This window comes from Kogia breviceps, chromosome 14 (assembly GCF_026419965.1).
Source record: "Kogia breviceps isolate mKogBre1 chromosome 14, mKogBre1 haplotype 1, whole genome shotgun sequence".
NCBI lineage: Eukaryota > Metazoa > Chordata > Mammalia > Artiodactyla > Physeteridae > Kogia > Kogia breviceps.
The window spans coordinates 68,522,988-68,541,417 of NC_081323.1; the positions used below are offsets into that span (position 1 = coordinate 68,522,988).

General features: G+C 48.0%; 1 protein-coding gene across 1 annotated transcript in view; it reads right to left on the minus strand.

Annotated features, from left to right (window-relative positions):
- Positions 1-17,172, minus strand: part of GPR139 (G protein-coupled receptor 139) — a 38,786-nt gene extending 21,614 nt beyond the window's left edge. Inside the window, exon 1 of the mRNA XM_059037030.1 lies at positions 17,049-17,172. Coding sequence (XP_058893013.1) covers positions 17,049-17,172 — 124 coding nt within the window. The remainder of the gene's footprint in view (positions 1-17,048) is intronic.
- Between the last annotated feature and the right edge of the window lie 1,258 nt (positions 17,173-18,430).

The following is an 18,430-nucleotide window of genomic DNA, read 5'->3' on the forward strand; positions in this document are numbered from 1 at the left end:
CCTTAGTGAAATTGCTTTGCAAACTCCCAGGGCTGTCGTGGGGACCGAAGGAGACACTGCACGGAAGCGGCTTTGGAAACTGGAAAAGCGTTAGGCCAATGTTAATTATCACAAGATATTTTGGAGGAGCCTCATCGGTATTGGGAAAGAGAGAGCAGAAAATTAAAATACCTGCTAATTTCTCTTGAATCCACATTCTCAAAAGAATTCATAAATGAAAAATTCTCATTTCATTGCTCTCATCTTTTTTTCAGCTTAGTAAATTGTAATAGGTTTTGGACTCTAATAAAAATTCAGTCAATTTCCTGGTCATTATCAATTACACTAGCAGGTTTTGAGACTTGCAGGAATTTTTGTTGCCCACCCATAAGGCCACATCCAGCTAATTCTTTATCCAAATACTTCTTAGATGCACCCTGTCTCTTCTCTTTCCTCTGACACTGGGGTGGGGGACAGGTCTATGTCTCCTTCGTTTTGGGACATATTCTTAGTCACTAGCACAGTGTCTGACAGAGAGTAGGCACTTGATAAATATTTGTTTAGTGTAGCATCCAAGTCTACATGGCATCATATTATACCTGAGTTACTGCAGAGACTTCTTAGCTCCACCCTGGCCCCTGCCCCTCTGTTCCCGAAGCCATTTGTCTACATTTGCTCAAAACCTCAATCCATTTCCCTCAGTCTAATAAAATACTATTGGTAAAACTAACTTAGCTAATGTTACATACTAATGCTACTAATGAAGAGTCCAAATCTACAGTTTAACCGAAACACTAAGGTAGGAAACTAAACAAAGAGGTGAAACTATTCAAGAAAACATAATTAATTTTATTCTTATTTACCGATTATATAATAGTATGCTTAGAGAACTCAAGACAAGTAGTCAAAACTTTATTGGAACCAGCAAGTGAGACCTCAAGAGGATCAAAGCCCAAACATAACAGCAATGGCTGATCAGAAAATGGAATGGGAAGACGATTCCATTCACAGCATTCTAAGCGCCCACAGGTGGGGAGGATGGCCTCCTTTGCGATGACTCTGGGTTGTACTTTGTCTCCTGGGTCTCGAAGCAGGCCTGCTTGTGCCTGAAATCTCCCTAAGTCTCTCACAAAACTGATGGAAAACGCTATGGAAATCTCCATCCCTTGCTGCAGCTAACAAGGAGTGCACAGGCTCTGGCTCCCAGTGTCTGGGTCAGAAACCTGTCTTTGCCATAGCATTAACTGCGTGACCTTGAGCCACTTAACAACTTACCATGTGCCTCAGTTTCCTTACCTGTAAAATGGGGTAATAATAGAATTGACTTCGTGGGGTTATCAGGATTAAATTAGTTAATTCATGGAAAGTGCTTGAAACAGTGCCCAATAGGTAGCAGGCACTCAATTAATGTCCATTATGATTCTACCATCAAGGCTTCAGCAGTCGTGCTCTCTAAGTTTCAGCCACGGATACTGCTGCAGGGGTGGGGGCGGAGGAGGAAGTGTGCCTTATTTGGCTGAGGATGTGGGGCTTTCACATCATCCTGAGTTTTTCTTAAGAACAGCAAGTTAGTACATTATAGGATAATAGGTTGAACCATACAAAATGGACATTTGAAAAGGCAAAAAGTGGCCCCAAAGTGGCCTAATCCTTTTCAATTTACTTGTTTTGCCTACTGGACTGTGTATTTCTTGAAAGCCTGGGCAACGTTCATTCCTCTTTCGGGTCCCCAGTCCTTGGCAATGGTTCTGATGCTGAAGGAGGTGCTCAGCGTGTGTGTGTGGTGAAGACAAGACTTGTGGTCAGAACACACATAGCATGTCCATCCCGGAAGAGAGGAAGGGGAGTTCCAGAGAGCAGGGGCAAATATCTGTCCCGATAGCCACACCCCATCCCCAGCACTGCCCCTACCCCAGGATGGGAGTGGATGCTTTCCTCTCTGTCCCATGGTACCCAGGCTCCCTTCTAGTATATCACACTCCAAGCTTCACGTTGATGTATCTGCTTTTTCATCTCTCCAACTAGACTGAGCTCTCCCTGAGGGCAGGATCCCAGATCTGTTTGTGGCACCTGTAGGGAGCACTCAGTTCTCAAATGAATGAATACTGGGAAGTCCTAGCAGGATTCAGTGGGGTGGCTTCATTTGTGGGGACTCATTCCTATCTTTAATAGCTTTGTATATTTAGTGAAACAAGGAACCCTTGGTTTGAGGTCCGAGGATGTAGCTTTGGTTTTTCAGGCCTGCTCACTAGGAGTAACTTGGGAAAGCTATTTGACTCCTCTTAACTTCAGTTTCATAAAGGATGAGAAAGCCCTTTGTAAATTTTAATTCACTCTGCATATTGGCCCACACTATATTGACATTAATGGCTATTACAGATGACTCTTTTTAAGCATTAGAAACAGAGCCTGGCACATAATAGGTGGTCAATAAACATTTACCCCATGGACTAGATTTGGAATTCTGAGCACTTGGTTGAACTGAGTCCACTTCTGGCTGATAAAGGAGACCTTGGAAGGCTCTGGAAGATGGCAGAGTTTTCCAGGGAGTTGTTTCATCACAATGTGCCACTTGAAAAAAAAAAAAAAGAAGCAACTCAATTTCCTTTTTGTAGGTTAGGTGTGGGGTGGAGAGGGAATTCACCTTCCTGTCCTTGCTTAAAAATAATTTCCAGTAATTAAATCATCTGCTCGGGGAAAGGGCAATGCGGACGCCAGGAGAGTCCTCGATCATGAAGGAAGACATAGTCCCTCAGAATGCCTACAAACACCAGGCTGGAGGGGTGAACCGAGGCAGAGGTCTGTAGACACAGCATTTGTCTTCTCCGATGCTCTGAATACCAATGTCCACTGCAGGCCCAGTGGCAGCACAGGCACCAGCAGGGGTGCACGGGCTTGTCACAGCTCAGCTCTGCTGCTCAGTGGCTGAATTCTCTTGGGCAGCTCACTTGACTTCTCAGAGCCTCAGTTTCCCCATCTGCCAAGTAAGCATAGTATTTCCATAGTATTTCCACAGCCACTGCTATGAGGATTAAATGAGGCATCGTGGATGATGATGATGGTGATGGTTATAGTCAAGATGTTTTCTTCAGTCTCTTCAAGATTAGTAAGGAAATTACACTTAGGGAGTTAAGAAGGCAGTCATCTGTTTATTCATCCATCCATCCATCCATCCATCCACCCATCCAATACTTAACAAGCCTCTTACCACGTGCCATGCGCCAATGCCAGAGGGCATTGGAGTCAAAGAGAGGGCTCAGACTCTGCGCCTACTGTCAAGGGCACATCGCCTGACTCAATATCTTTTTGATGCTCCCAGGCAGGGATAAGTTTGAGGCCCCACAGGAATTTAAATGCCTCACCCTCACTTCCGTTATAGAATGTGTCACATTGTATCATGATTATTGATTTGCCTTCCTACCTAACTAGAGTGTGAGTGCTTGAAGGGACCACTTCGCCATCATCTTTGTCTTTTCCCACATCGTTTTCCCCTATAACATTCGGCACAAAGCAGGGCCTCATGAAATGGAGCCTGATCCTTTATGCAGCCTAAGAGCACAAGTGGGGATCAGATGAGAAATCCTTGTCAGTCTTTCTTTTTTTTTTTGATGTGGACCGCTCTTTTTAAGTCTTTATTGAATTTGTTACAATATCGCATTGCTTCTGGTTTATGTTTTGTTTTTTTGGCCTCAAGCACCTGCCTCATGCCAGGCCCGTGATGTCCATCATCTCATGTATTCTCAGCAAGGTGGGTACTCTTAGCCTTATGTGATAGATATGGAAATAGAGGCTCCGAGAAATTAGCTACACACACCTAGAAAGTCCAGTGGATCTCAAATCCAGGTCTTACCAACTTCCTTTCTTGCAGTAAAGCATTTAGAGTGGTTGGAAAGTGGCTGTGAGGCCCAAAGCGTGATGGTGTAAATGGATATGGCATGTGTGTGTATTGTACACATAGTTAAATTTGAGGAAAGGCATTAACACAGAAAATTCCAAATCCTAGAGGGGCAAGGCAGGAGACATGAGTGAGAGAAGCAGGCCAGATAGAAGAAAAAACTCTTTGTGCTGGGCATGAGTAGGGAGAGGTGGGGCTGAGGTGAACTGGACGGCACCAGCTTCATGTAAAGTGACCAGAGCTGCCTTGTTCTGGGCACCTGATGACAGTCAGGGAGAGCTCAGTTTTGCCAGACTTAAAAATTTCTCAAGAGTCATGAGAAATCTGAATTGTTATGAGCTTGTCTCTGAATGTTAATAGGGAAGGTGCTGCATTTTAAGAAAACCTTGAACAAGCTACTCTCACATTCCAAAAGTTCTGAGACTGTTGACCCCCCAGACCAGGCCTCTTTGGAAAGTGAATGAGGGGCTTGAGAACGGTGTTCGCTAGCAAGCATCTGACCAGCATTTAGCGCTGACAGCGATTCAGAAAAAAAAGTCCTCTCATTTCTCAGAGCCCACCTCTTCTGGCCAGAAGGTCTATTCCGAGAAGATCCAAGAGGCGACCAGCCTTTTCTTCCCCCTTCCACGAGCTCTCTCTGCCCATGGTCAAGATGTCCTCAGTGTCTCCACCTCAGTCTTAGGGACATTACTCCCTTCCTCCTGCTGGCCCCTGGTCCTCAGAACTGAATGCAGTCACGGTGACAATGTCCCTTTGCCACAACAGGCCACAACTCGCTCCCATTCATTTGCAAGTGACAGAGCTGAAGGTGACGCTATTCTTCTCACCCAGGCACTTGCTTCCTCTCTGATCAGGACTCTTGCAGCTGACAGCTGGGTCATCAGCGGGACTTGCCCATGGCCATGACCGAGACCGTGGCCCTCCCAACGCGGGCGCCCCCCACAGCCCCGGGGCGGGCACATGTCCCAGAGCATCGTTAGCTGGCTCACTTCTTTTGGCTGCCTCTGTTTTACTTGGAGACGGAGGAGATGGTGGAGAGGGCAGGAGTGGGAGGTGAGGGCTGTGAACGTGACCCTTGACCCGCACTCCCACCGCGTGCCCTGCCCTGGGCCGGCGCCCAAACCCTTCACATCCCTTCCCACGGCAGCCACCTCCTCAGCTTCTCGCTGTTCCCCCCGCACCACCTTCCCTCGATTCTTCTCACAGCAGCTAGACAGGCCTTGGAAAACCTCACATTAGGTCATGTCACCTGCTTAGTGTGTCTTGCAACACTTAGAGTAAAATCCAAGCTCCTCGCTGGACCGAAGGGCCCACAGCATCCAGCCGGTGACTCCCTCGTCCCCACCTCTCGGTCCTCACATCCCAGCCCCGAGGCTGCGCGCGGTCCCCCTCCCGGCTTCTCTTCATTCCAACCTCCACTCAGACATCAGCTCCCTGGAGAGCCCTTGCCTGCCCCCCATCACTCTACCACGTCTTCTTATCCCCGAAGCATGCATCACCAGCTAACATGACTTTGTGGCTGCGTGGCTTACTTGCTGACCGCTTGTCCCCCTCCTTTTCCTCCAGTGACAACAAGGGTTCCTGGCACGTGAAAGGGCCCCCACATGCATAGGCTCAAGACCTTACAGCTAGCAAAGTGGAACTTAATTCCTAAACCAGTGTTACTTCCCTGATCCCTCCTGGCCAGGGGCAGTGGAGTTCTGGAAGAGGGTCCTGGGTGTGGAGGGCGGACATGTGTAGGAACCACGTTCTGTGAAGGTCAAGAGCGCGGGTCGTGTGATTCCTTTAAGGAACATCCATCCCCACCCTCCTCAAAAACTGGCCCCACTGGGTCGAGTTCCCTCTGCAGTCACCGCCCTGTTCTACCACCTTCCAGGGAAGCCGGTGCTTCTCTTTCAAGAGGCAGATGGTGGCTCTTGTCAGCGGTTCTGTGGAGCTGAACCGTGGAGTGAGGCCAGGAATGCTAAGAGCAAGGGCTGCAGCCAGAACAGAATCGCTGGCCATTCTATGACTTTGATTGTGGAGTGTGTGTCTGTGTGGTATTTGTGTGCATGTCTCTGTGTGTGTGTGTGTGTGTCTGTCTATACGTCTGTGTGTTTGCGTGTGCGTGTCTGCGTATGCACGTCTCTGTGTATCTGTGTGTGTGTAGAGGCCCTCGGGTGAAGGGATACGGCTGACAGCTTGCTCTGCACTTAGCTGAAAATGATAAGAAATGTCTGGGGCAGAACAGCAATCCCCTGAGCTCGATCAATGGCAAACGATGGGCAAGGAAAGAAGTCGCTGGTGGACCCATCGGTCTTCACACTGCAGAACGTGTTGTCCCAACTCAGGGTCAACGTGCGTGGTTTTTATGAAGCTCTGGCTTCCTGTTCCCCTTGGCTCTCATCTCACACCTACGTTCTTCCCCCACCTCAGCCACCTCTTGGCCCCCAGACTCGGTCGCCCCTTCTGTCCCTCTGTGCGGGCGCCAGCTCCCCTCCTGCCACAGGTGGCCCCGTCTCCATGTGCCTCTCTCTCTCCTTCATGATCTTTTCACGGGTGACTGTTTACGTTTATTCGGGTTTCTGGTCATGCTGGTCCGCCCCATCTGTGTGTGTGGTGGTGTGTGTGTATGTGTGTGGTGTGTGTGTAGTTGTGTTCACATGTGCACAAAGGCAAGGCGGGGCTCTTCTTTGGTTTGCCATATGCCTAGCACAGTGCCTGGTACTTGGCACTGCCGGGCACATGGTCAGATGGATGGATGGACGGATGGGTGGGTAAGTGAATCAACGAATGCAGATGCTCTCTGGATTGAATTTTGTGCTCTCTGGTTTCTCATCTCCTCCTTCTTCGTCATGGGGCAAAATGAAAACATACCTTTGGCTTAAAAGCCCTAGCTTCCCCTCAGTGTAGTTCAGCTGGTCATGCCTTTCCTCGAGAGAAGCCCCAGTCATTCTGCTTCCACTTGATAGGAGGACCAAGCTCCTGGGTCATCCGTACAGAGAAGTCCCCTCCCTTTGAAGCCCACTAGGGTCGCCAGGGTCGCCACTTCCTCCCCACACACTGACCCTACGTTCCTTACGTTTCCCTTGGTGGGGGTAGAGATGGCAGGATTATCCCCCCTGCAATGGCCAAAGCTCACTTGATTTGGAATCGGGAAGGTTTGGGGTCAAGGTCACCCCTAATTAGCTCTGAAACCTTGGGGGAACTTCCTTGCCCTCTCTGGGCCTCAGTGTTTTCATCAAGAGCGTTGTACTAGATGAGTGTTCCCCAGATTTCAGTAACTGGCCCACCAGTGTTGTGACGTTGGCCACGTTCTTATGTCCCCTGTACTGTTACTTACTTAGCATCTTGTTTTAAAGTGATTTGCCTTTTTTTTCCTTGAATTTATACTTTATATAATACTACTCTCCAATATAAATGTAATATGAACTACACATGCACTTTTAGTTTTCTAGCAGCCTCATTTAAAAAAATAAGAAACAGGTGACATTAATTTTATTTTTATTTATTTTTTTGTTGAGGTGCATGGGCATCTCTCTAGTTGTGGCATGTGGGCTTTTCTCTCTCTAGTTGTGGCACGCAGGCTCCAGAGTGCGTGGGCTCCGTAATTTGCAGCACGCAGGCTCCCTAGTTGAGGTGCAAGGGCTCAGTAGTTGTGGTGCACGGGCTTAGTTGCCCCGCGGCACATGGGATCTTAGTTCCCCAACCAGGGATTCAACCCGCGTCCCCTGCATTGGAAGGCAGATTCTTTACCACTGGACCACCAGGGAAGTTCTGACATTAATTTTAACAATATATTTTATGTAACCATGTTCATCCAAAATGTAATCACCATAAATTACCCAGATATTTAACTTTTTCTCATACTAAATGTCCAGAGTCTGCTCTGTATTTTATACTTGCAGCACATCTCTCTATGGATGCTAAATTTTCACTGGAAATCCTCGATCTCTGTTTAGATGTCATAAAATGTACAGTTGAAAGAGTAGACTCACATACTCAAGTTGTTCCAAGCACACAGTTATTTTCTAATAACTGAGTCAAGTATCAGATTTTAATTGTAAATTAATTAAAATGAAATGAAATAAAAAACTCAGTTCTGCAGGTTGCACTGCAGGACTTACCTGGTGGCGCAGTGGTTAAGAATCCGCCTGCCAATGCGGGGGACACGGGTTGGAGCCCTGGTCTGGGAAGATCCCACATGTTGCAGAGGAACTAAGCCCGCGCGCCACAGCTACTGAGCCTGTGCTCTAGAGCCCGCGAGCCACAACTACTGAAGCTCACGTGCCACAACCGCTGAAGGCCACACACCTAGAGCCTGTGCTCTGCAACAAGAGAAGACACCGCAATGAGAAGCCCGCGCACCGCAACGAAGAGTAGCCCCCGCTCGCCGCAACTAGAGAAGGCCCGCGTGCAGCAACGAAGACCCAATGCAGCCGAAAATAAATAAATAGATAAATAAATAATTTAAAAAATAAATAAATGTCAAGTGCTCAACAGCCACTGGCTGGTGGTGACTACGGTGGACAGCATGGACATCTGACAATCGTGGATAACAAACACACCTCCCTGTTGTAAACAGAAGGTAGCCTTAAAAATAAATACAATGACAATACAAGAGTGCCATTAAATTCTAGCTAGATACTGCTGCCTGCTGAGGTGCCGAGCCCTAGGTCTGCTCTGTGTCTGTTAAAAAGGGAGATTTAGCACATATGTAAAGGTGTTAAAGACACACTGGCACCTAGCTGAGACTCTCCTTTTTTTTTTTTTTTTTTTTTTTTTTTTTTGCGGTACGCGGGCCTCTCACTGCTGTGGCCTCTCCCGTTGTGGAGCACAGGCTCCGGACGCGCAGGCTCAGCAGCCATGGCTCACGGGCCCAGTCGCTCCGCGGCATGTGGGATCTTCCCGGACCAGGGCATGAACCTGTGTTCCCTGCATCGGCAGGCGGACCCTCAACCGCTGCGCCACCAGGGAAGCCCTGCTCCTTTACTCTTATCACTTTGCTTCCTCTTCAGAGACCACTAGCGTGTGATCTTGTAAAAAGTGAACTAAGCGAGACTTGGAAAAATTAAGTTCTGGTCCAGACTCTGTCATTCCCAGCTCTGTGACTCTGGGTGAGGTCTCAGTTTCCTCATTTTGTGAAACGGAAGTGTTTGGACTCACCAAATACCAGCAGCCATGGAGTGGCGGGCTCCGGGCCCTGGCTAGCTGAGAACTGTCTCATTTTGTCCGTAGCATAAACCCTGTGAGAAAGGCACTGTTCCATTCATTATGCAGGCAGAAACGTGGAGGCTCAGAGAGATTTGAGCAACCTGCCACAGCCCCACCAATAGAAGCCCCAAAGTTAGAACTTGAATCCAGGTGTGAGGACCACTGAGCCCACGCTGTCAGGTTCTCAGGGCAATTCCCATCCCCCCAAATGGTAGGTTTGTGTTTCAAAACATTATCAACATGAAATGTGTGGTATTTCTTGGAGCTTTTCCTTCCAGCTTATGCCACGTCCCTGGTTTCCTGAGTTGGCATGCTTTTCTGATTTACCTACATTTTCTTTGGGTCTCCATCTCTATTATTTCTTGCTCCTCTTTCTAGCTTCTTGCTTTTATTCTCCACTCACTGTTACCCCCTTGGTGTTTCTTGGTGCTTCTGGAAGATGTGCCCACTCTGGAGTTTGTGAATTAGCAGCCTGGTGGGCTGTATCAAGCCTGCAGACATGTTTGATTTGGCTCAGGCAATGCTGGCTCACATAGTGTTTTTAAAATTTGTGAGTTAGTTGCCAACATTTAAACACTGGGACATTTCAAATAAAAATCTGGATTTCTAGAGTTTTTGGAACAATTTGGCAACACTGGACCATTGGCTGGAAAGCTGAGTGGTGGTAGCAGTTTCTAACTCCCCCAAGGGCCCCCTCCTCCCTATTGTCTATCACCCCCACCTCTCAACCCAGCCTGAGTGTCAGTTGTCAGCTGTCATTACACGTGTGCTGCCGTTTTCTTATAATAAAGCTGGACAGCAGTATTGAATATTGCTCTGTCATTTTCTGGCTATGTGACCTTGGGTAAGTGTCTCGATGTTCTCATCTGGAAAATGGGCATAATATTTATCCATGCCTCAAAGGGTCGTCGTGAGAATTAAATAAGCTACTGTACGTGAAGTGCTTTCAAGAATCTCTAGCACATAATGAGTGCTACATAAGTGCTAGCAATTATTAAGAGGAAAGGGTGGTGTTTTTGGTACATATGTCTCTATCATTGAGAGAAAATGAGAGACCAAAAGAGCCACGTCTTTTCAGAAAAACAGCAAGGAAGCACAATTCTATGGATAAGTGAAGCAGTTCTTAAAACTGGCCCATTTTGTTCATTTATACTCTGACTGCCCCATGCAGGTATCTGAATTCAAGACACCTGCCCTCCCCACCCCCCCTGCATTGCAGGGCTGCTTCCCCTGTAAACATCGCCCACATATTTCAGATCTACATGGAGGTTCAGTGGCAGGATCTGTGTTCACCTCCTGCTCCACTTGTGTTCACGATCCTGGCTGCAGCCTATAGGGTGATCTTGCTGGCGGTGTTTGTCAATCTCTTCACTAGCTTTAGCTGAAGACCATTTCGTATTCTGGACTGATATTATTTCTGGAGGTTTCACTGAACCACTGGCAGCTCTCTTAGGGGTCCAAATTCCCTAGGCTTATGATGGCATTGATTGCTTAATCCATTGGATCATTCTCTCCTCGTTTGCCAGGAAAAGGAGCTTCATGTCTGGTGGGTACACTTGGAGTGGAATTGTGCATTTATGGAAAAGACCTATGTATAAAGCAGTGTGTGGCTTCAGGGCTTGGACACATTGACATGTTAGGCAATAAAAACAATGTGAACTACTATTTGTTGAGCTTCTACAATGTGCGAGGGACTATGAGAAACCCTTCAGGACTTCCCTGGTGGCGCAGTGGTTAAGAATCCGCCTGCCAATGCAGCGGACACGGGTTTGAGCCCTGGTCCAGGAAGATCCCACATGCTGCAGAGCAACTAAGCCCGTGCCCCACGACTACTGAGCCTGTGCTCTAGAGCCTGTGAGCCACAACTACTGAGCCCGCATGCCACAACTACTGAAGCCCGCACGCCTATAGCCTGTGCTCCTCAGTAAAAGGAGCCACTGCAATGAGAAGCCCGTGCACAGCAACGAAGACCCAAAGCAGCCAAAAATAAATAAATAAAGAATAAATAAAAATTAAAAAAACAAAAGAAGCCTTTGCATGTTTTATTTCAAATTGCCACAAAACAATGCCAGGCATAGAAGTTTAATAACGTTTATTGAACTCTTAGTTGGAGACAAGGATTACAAAGCTACTGTTCTGAACCCCAACCCAAGGCCAACCCAGGCAGCCTCCAGCATAGATACTTCATTGGTCTGTACTTATGTCCCATCTATGGGCCATGTCTCCAACTGAGTAACACAAGCAGAGTCCAGCTTTCCTGGGCCTTTGACAGACCCATCAAGAATGACTTGTCCAATGTCTCACGGTGAGTTGTTACAAGAACCAATCCTGGAATTCAGAATTCCTCATGTAGTGCTCTTTCTCCCACTGTTATAACAAGGATCCTGAGGCCAAATGCACATTAAGAGGGGCCAGACAGGTTTTAGAGGAGAATTAGGTGCACCATGTAGGGAGTGTTTTGAACTGGGGTGCATGTGTGCTTTTGAGGGGGCAACCACTAAATTATGATACAAATATACAATGGAATACTATGCAGTTTCATTAAAGAATGAAAAAGCATTATATATACTGTTCTGGGTGATATATTAAGTGAAAAAACAGCAAGATATAGGATGGTGTGAATAATGTGCTCATTTTGGAGAGAGTAAAAAAAAAAGGAGAGTTGAAATCCTCTATTCATATTTGCTTGTATATATACTTAAAAACTCTGAAAGAATAAATAGGAAACTAGGATACTAATGCAGTGGTTACTTGTGTGGTGGTGGTGATGATGGGGTGGATTTGGGAACTGGTGAGCAGGGCAAAGGAACGGGAGGGAGACTTTGCAATGTGTGCCTTTTTTATACTTTTAGGTTTTCAAATAATATGAATGTTATTACCTAGTTAATGTGTGTGTATGTACACACACATACACACATACTCACACACAGCTGCATAGGAAAAGCAGCCTATTACTCAGCTCTAGCCAATTGCTACTTTCTGGGAACATGATCCTAATGTTTTCAGTTCTGATTTTTTAAGGGAACCTGGAAATCTATTTTTTTTTAAATTCCAATTTTTAATTTCAAATTGTTCATTATTAATATGTAGAAATACAATAGAGTTTTTGCATATTAACAGTGTGCAAACATGCTGAACTCATTTTGTTCGTAGGAACTTTTATTATGGAGTCTTTGTGATTTTCTATGAAGGTAATTGTATCATCTGTGAATAGAAACAATTTAATTTCTTCCTTCCTGTATAACTGTTTATTTTTCCTTCTTCTTGCCATGTTGCACTGGCTAAAACTTCCAGTATGATGCTGAATAGGAGTGATGAGAACATCCTTGCCTTGTTCCAGATCTTAAGGGGAAAGCATTCCAACTTTCATCATTAAATGTGATGCTAGCTGTAGGTTATTTATAGATGTCCCTTATCAGGTTAAAGAAGTTCTCTCCCTGTTCCTAGTTTGATAAGGTTTTATCAAATGGATGGACGTTGAATTTTGTCAAATATTTTTCTGCATTTGTTAAAATGATTATATGGATTTTTAGTTAATATGGTGAATCACATTGTTATTATGGCAAATGATTTTTAAATGTTGAACTAGCCTTGCATTCCTGGGATAAACCCAATTTGGTCTTACATCTTAACCTTCTTCTATACTGCTGGATTAGATTTGCTAATATCTTGTTGAGGATTTTTATGACTATGTTCATGAGGACGATTGGTTGGTAGTTTTCCTGTAATGGAAAAGGTTTTGATATTAGAGTACAGCTGATGTCATAAAGCAAGTAGGGAATTTTTCCTTGATTTCCCTAATTTTTAAATGACGAAAAAATGACTTACAGAGTGCTCACTGTGTGCCAGGCATTGTGTTACGTGCTTAACTTATTTAATACTTACAGGAACCCTATGAATTATGTACCATTATTATCATCATCCCCACTTTATAGGTGGGGAAACTGAGGCACAGAGGAGTTAAGGCCACTTGCCTAAAGTCACACAGCTTATAAGTAGTAAAGCCAAGACTCAAACTCCAGAAGTCCAGCTCCAGACTTTGTACTCTTAATCTGTTTACTACATTTTCTCTAAAGATTTTACAGGCAAAAGAGAACACATCTGGAGGGCTCAGCCCAGCTTAGCAGCCACCATTCTTCCACCTGTGGTTAACAACAGTAACTAGCACATGTCAAAGCACTTACTACCTGCCAGGCTACAGACTCATCGTCTCCTTTCATCTTGCACCAGCCCTCAAGAGGCAGGCAGGCAGTTGTGGAAATGCTCCCTTCTGCTGGGTGGCATGCAGTTTCAGGCTTCATCTTCTTCACTTTGTCTCCCTTAACATCCATTGTGCCTTTTAGAAGGTAAAGTTTTAAAAATATCTTTCAAATCTCAATTTAATTTTCCACTACTCCTTCCTTATCAGGTGGGCTCACCCGTCCTCCCTCCCACTCTTCCCCCAGGCATTCAGGCTCATCTTTTCCTCTTGCACTGCCTTTGGCTTTGCACTGTCTTGTCCCAGCTGGCCCAATCAGTGTCCCCAACTCTACTTTGTTGGCTTATTGTATGTGTTTTGAAAAGTTGGAAACATTTTGCTTATTTAAAATGGAGGAGGAAAGAGATGGAGTTTTAGGAACAGCTGGGACACCAATTTTCTCCAGTGAGCCCACAGCACGAAGAACTGAAGTTAGTTAAAAGAACTAGTAGTAAAGGAGGCAGTAATGAAGGCACTGGATGCAATGGAAAGAGCAGGTGTTTGCACACTGGCTGGACTGTGTGACTGTAGATGAGACGCTCCACGTCTCTGAATCTCAGTTTGCTCTTCTGTAAAATGTGTTCAGGGCCTGTACGGGTCACAGGGATGTGGTGGGGATTCACTGCAATAATATAAGTATTTAATACAGGAAAAGATCCAGTGTGGAGAAAGCACTGAGTGATAGTGCTTTCCACAGTCCAGGCCCTGTGCTAAGCCATTTTAACATGGGTTATCTTATTTAATATACACTGCCTGTGCGCTATGGTTACCACCATTTTATAGGTAGGAAAGATTGTGGTACAGAGAATAAGAATTCTTAAGTGGCAGAGCTTTGCCTATACTTCACATTAGAAGTACGGTGTGGATCCCACACCAGACCAGTTAAATTGGACTGTCTGGGGTAATTCCTAGAGGCAGGGGATTGGACCACATGGCCTTTCCCAAGCTCTTCCTTTCAATCTAGAGGCTGAAAAGTGCTAAGAAACAGCCCTACTTTCCCCTAGTTACTAGCTCCCCTGTTGCCAAACAGCCATTCCCCATCACTCTTTCCGTCTCCAACCACCATGGCGAGAATTTGGAATTGGGGTGAGTCCACTGTCAGGAAAAGTGACTCAATTAAAATCTCAGTTTTCAACAATATTACCAAGACCTGCGGTCTGTTACTTCACACCCAGCATAGCTGAGCCTCCCAGTCGGAGGCCTGGTAGCAAGGGTTTGCGAATTGCTGGGGCTAGGGGCAGGGCGGGGAATACTGTAGTGAGCTCAGCCAGAGAAGCACCGCACTGAGCTGAGTGCTCTTCTCAGCATGCTTCCCAGTCCCTTCTCTGGCTCAGGCAGGGCCGAGCAACCCCCCTCCTCCTCATAACCAAGGCAGCTTCATGATAACCACAACTGCAGCAGCACAGCAGCAATCAATGTGTGGTGTGTCTGGCACTGAGCTGTGCGCTTCACTTGCACCCTCGCCTCCATCCACATCTTTACTTCTCACCACAATTTCAGGGCTAGGTACGCTCATAATGCCCATTTTACAGATGTGGAAACTGAGGCACAGATACATGAAAGTTTCACAGATTAATACCCAGCTCTGCTTCATTCTACAGTCTGCATTCTTAGTCACTAGGACATACTTGTCTGCCCTTATGGTTTTGAGAGAATGACTGAAGGATTTCACTTTTGAACCAGCCTGCAAGCCTGGCTTCTCCAATTGATTTTCTCCAGAATGTCTAGTCTTTCTGCATCCATCATAAGCTCCACTTATGAGCTCCTTGACCTCAGAGACTGCATCTTAGGGGTCTCTGAGTCACTTTTTTTACATCTCCTTAGCCCTTGGCACACAGTAGGTGGTCATAACTCTGAATGTATGAACACATCAATGCCCTTCAAGTTCTAATCACAATCCCCCACTCTTTTAAGTCTCTAAGCCCTGAGCTCAGCCTTGAAGAGCATGTGCCTGGCATATAATAGGTGCCAATTTCAATGAGTCAGGAAGGTCCAAGGTGGCATAGGAGTTAAGCTGTAAAGGTGTGTGGTACCTTGACTCCCACCTTGAGGTGTTTGAAGGTCTGAGCTTTCCCTCATTCTCCCCACCCTCATTTCCCTGCTCTGCACATTTAGAGCCTCTCCTCGTCTTTACGGTTCTGTCCCTTAAGGGGTTTTCAGAAGAAAAGCCTGAGAGAGTAGTTACTCTTGAGTCCAAAGAGGAGATGGAGGGGTGAGGGGTAGGAGTCAGAAAGGGGCCCTGTCACTTCTCTGGATCAGCAAATAACCAACCTTCTCAAAAACACTCGCCAAAGGAGAGCTCTGGAGAGGCTCAGGAGGGCCAACATGAGGAGGTGGGAACTGGGCCGAAATCAATTCCAGCTCTAGGTAATTACAGGACACATGTCACCACCCCAGCAGGGCGAATCAGGCTAGACTCTCTGCGAGGGCAGCCAGAGCGATTAGTTAGTAATAAAATTCCCATCACTCACTGCGGGAGAGGCTCAGCCTTAGCAAACTTAGGGTTTCTCGAACCTGCCAAATTTGGGAGGGAGGATTTATTTAAACAACCTTAGCAGGGGCCGTGACTACCAAGATGAATGTTTTGGAAAGGGAATCTCACAAGGCTCTCAGAAATCTAGCTCCCAAGTTCCCAGGATCCCAGGATGCTAAAGACAGTGGGGGTGATGATGTTACGATTCTAGGCTTTACATAGGATTGGATTTTTTTTTTTTTTTTCCTGTTTCTTTCTGTCCGTCTCTCCCATCTTCCTGGAAGTGACCTTTAGGAATCTTTCTGCCACAGAGACTGTCTCAGGGACAATCTGGAAGAAAGGTCCCTCTCAAGCTGGAGCCTCAGGAAGCCCGCCCCCCCCTCAGAGACCGTGGCAAGCACCAACTCCCCCCTCCCTCTTCAGTAAGCCCCTTCCCAACAGCTCAGGTCTCTTCAGGAACTCAGGACAAGTCTCAGCTATACTTTGGACAGGAGGCTAGGATGTGGGACCAGCCCAGACATGTGCAGCAGCTGTGATCTACCTAGGGTGGGTGGACCAGGAGGCAAAGCCCAGGGGTGAGTCATGTCCTCAAGGAGACTGTGACCCCCTGAGGTGGCGGCCTCGGCAGCCTGCGTGTACCTCTGTGCCCTTGCCCTGTCCAGGGCATGGTTCCGGAGCCGCCCCGACTCTTTCTAGCCGGCCTGGGGACGCGTTCCTCAGGGTGGCAGCGGGGGCTCATCCCTCGCTCCATCCCAGAGCCCCCCCGGGGCCAGAGAGTGCCCACGATCGGGGGTTCCAGCTTCATCTCGGGTCAGGCGGCGACACGCCGCTGGGCAGAGGGGCAGAGGTGCCCCTAGTCTGGGGGCGACGGAAGAGGGGAGGCCCCCGCAAAACCATCTGTCCGGACTTGCAGTCGAGTCACACACACAGCCCCCCCGGACCCCCTCACGGGCGCCGACCGCTTCAGTCGCGCACACAAATACACACAGACACGCTCGAATCCCGCGCACTCACACCGACCCCACTCACACCCTGCCCATCGCCTGCCGCGTACACTCGTGAGACGCACACACACGCACGGTCCCCGCCAGGCCACCGCAACTTCCTTTCCCCCAGCCTGCAAATGTCCGCAGTTGCCCTTAAGGCGTAAACTTTTTCAGAGGGGGCGTCAGGGATCGCACCGAGAAGGTGGCTAGGCCTAGGGGTCCCGGGCAGGGTCACCCCGCACTCGGGGCTCCCCGTCTTCCCTCCCTGTCCCCCACGCCCCTCACCTGGTAAACCGAGGCACAGCAAGAGGCTGTAGTAGACCACGGGCACGAAGCCCAAGCCGCAGGCCGAGCCGGGGGACCAGGACAGCGAGCTGTTGGCTACGAGGTGGGCGTGAGTGTGCTCCATGAGCGCGCCCCTCGCTCGCCGCAGCTCTGCGCCCGGCCTGCCAGCCCTGCTCTGGACGCCGGCTCGGTGGTGGCTGCCGCCGAGGCAGCAGCTGGAGCAGCAGCGCCCCTCCCTGCAGGACTTGCTTCTACCCTCGGCCGTGGTCCCCTCTGCTCCCTCCGCACCTGCTCGCCTGGAGTCCCGGCTCAGCCCTCCCGCAGGGCGCAGGGCGCAGGGCGCAAGGACTCGGGAGGGGCTCCCGGAGCCCGATTGTGCACCTCCCACCTCCGACCCTCTAGGCTCCCTCCTCGGAGCCGGGGGGCTGGGACGCCGCTCCCCGCAGCCAATCAGCAATGCCTGGACGCGGTGGAGGTGGAGGAGGGGGTCCCAGCTGCCTCTCTCGGCTTCGGTTTCTGGATTAGAGATGGAGTTAGACCTGGGAACCCCAGAGGAAGTCTGGGTGGGAACAGACTACCCTCATCTCCCCCCAGCGTGGGAGGGGCGTGGTGTGGGTGGGACCTGCTTCTCCCGCAAAGGCTCCGTACACCTCCAGCGTGTCCTCAGTTTGCCTTTCTCAACCTTCCCCCCAGCCTCTTCTTTTCCCCCCAAGTGCCCGCGCCCCCGCCCCCGCCAGGGCTTCGAGTCCATCTCCATATTGAGGATTCTCCACCCAGGGCAGGGGGTGGGAAGAGGAGGCTGTAGGAGCAAGGATGTTCTAGGGTTGTCCGTTCTCCTGGACCAGAGGAGCTGAGCTTAGAACTACCATATGACCCAGCAATCCCACTACTGGGCATATACCCTGAGAAAGCTGTAATTCAAAAAATCATGTACCCCAATGTTCATTGCAGCACTATTTACAATAGCCAGAACATGGAAGCAACCTAAGTGTCCACCCACAGATGAATGGATAAAGAAGATGTGGCACATATATACAAAGGAATATTACTCAGCCATAAAAAGAAACGAAATTGAGTTATTTGTGGTGAGGTGGATGGACCAGAGTCTGTCATACAGAGTGAAGTAGGTCAGAAAGAGAAAAACAAATACCACATGCTAATGCACATATATGAAATCTAAAAAAAAAAAAAAAAGGTTCTGATGACCCTAGGAGCAGGAGGAAGAAAGATGCAGACGTAGAGAATGGACTTGGGGACACAGGGAGGGGGAAGGGTAAGCTGGGATGAAGTGAGAGAGCAGCACTGACATAGATACACTACCAAATGTAAAATAGCTAGCTAGTGGGAAGCAGCCGCATTGCACAGGGAGATCAGCTCCGTGC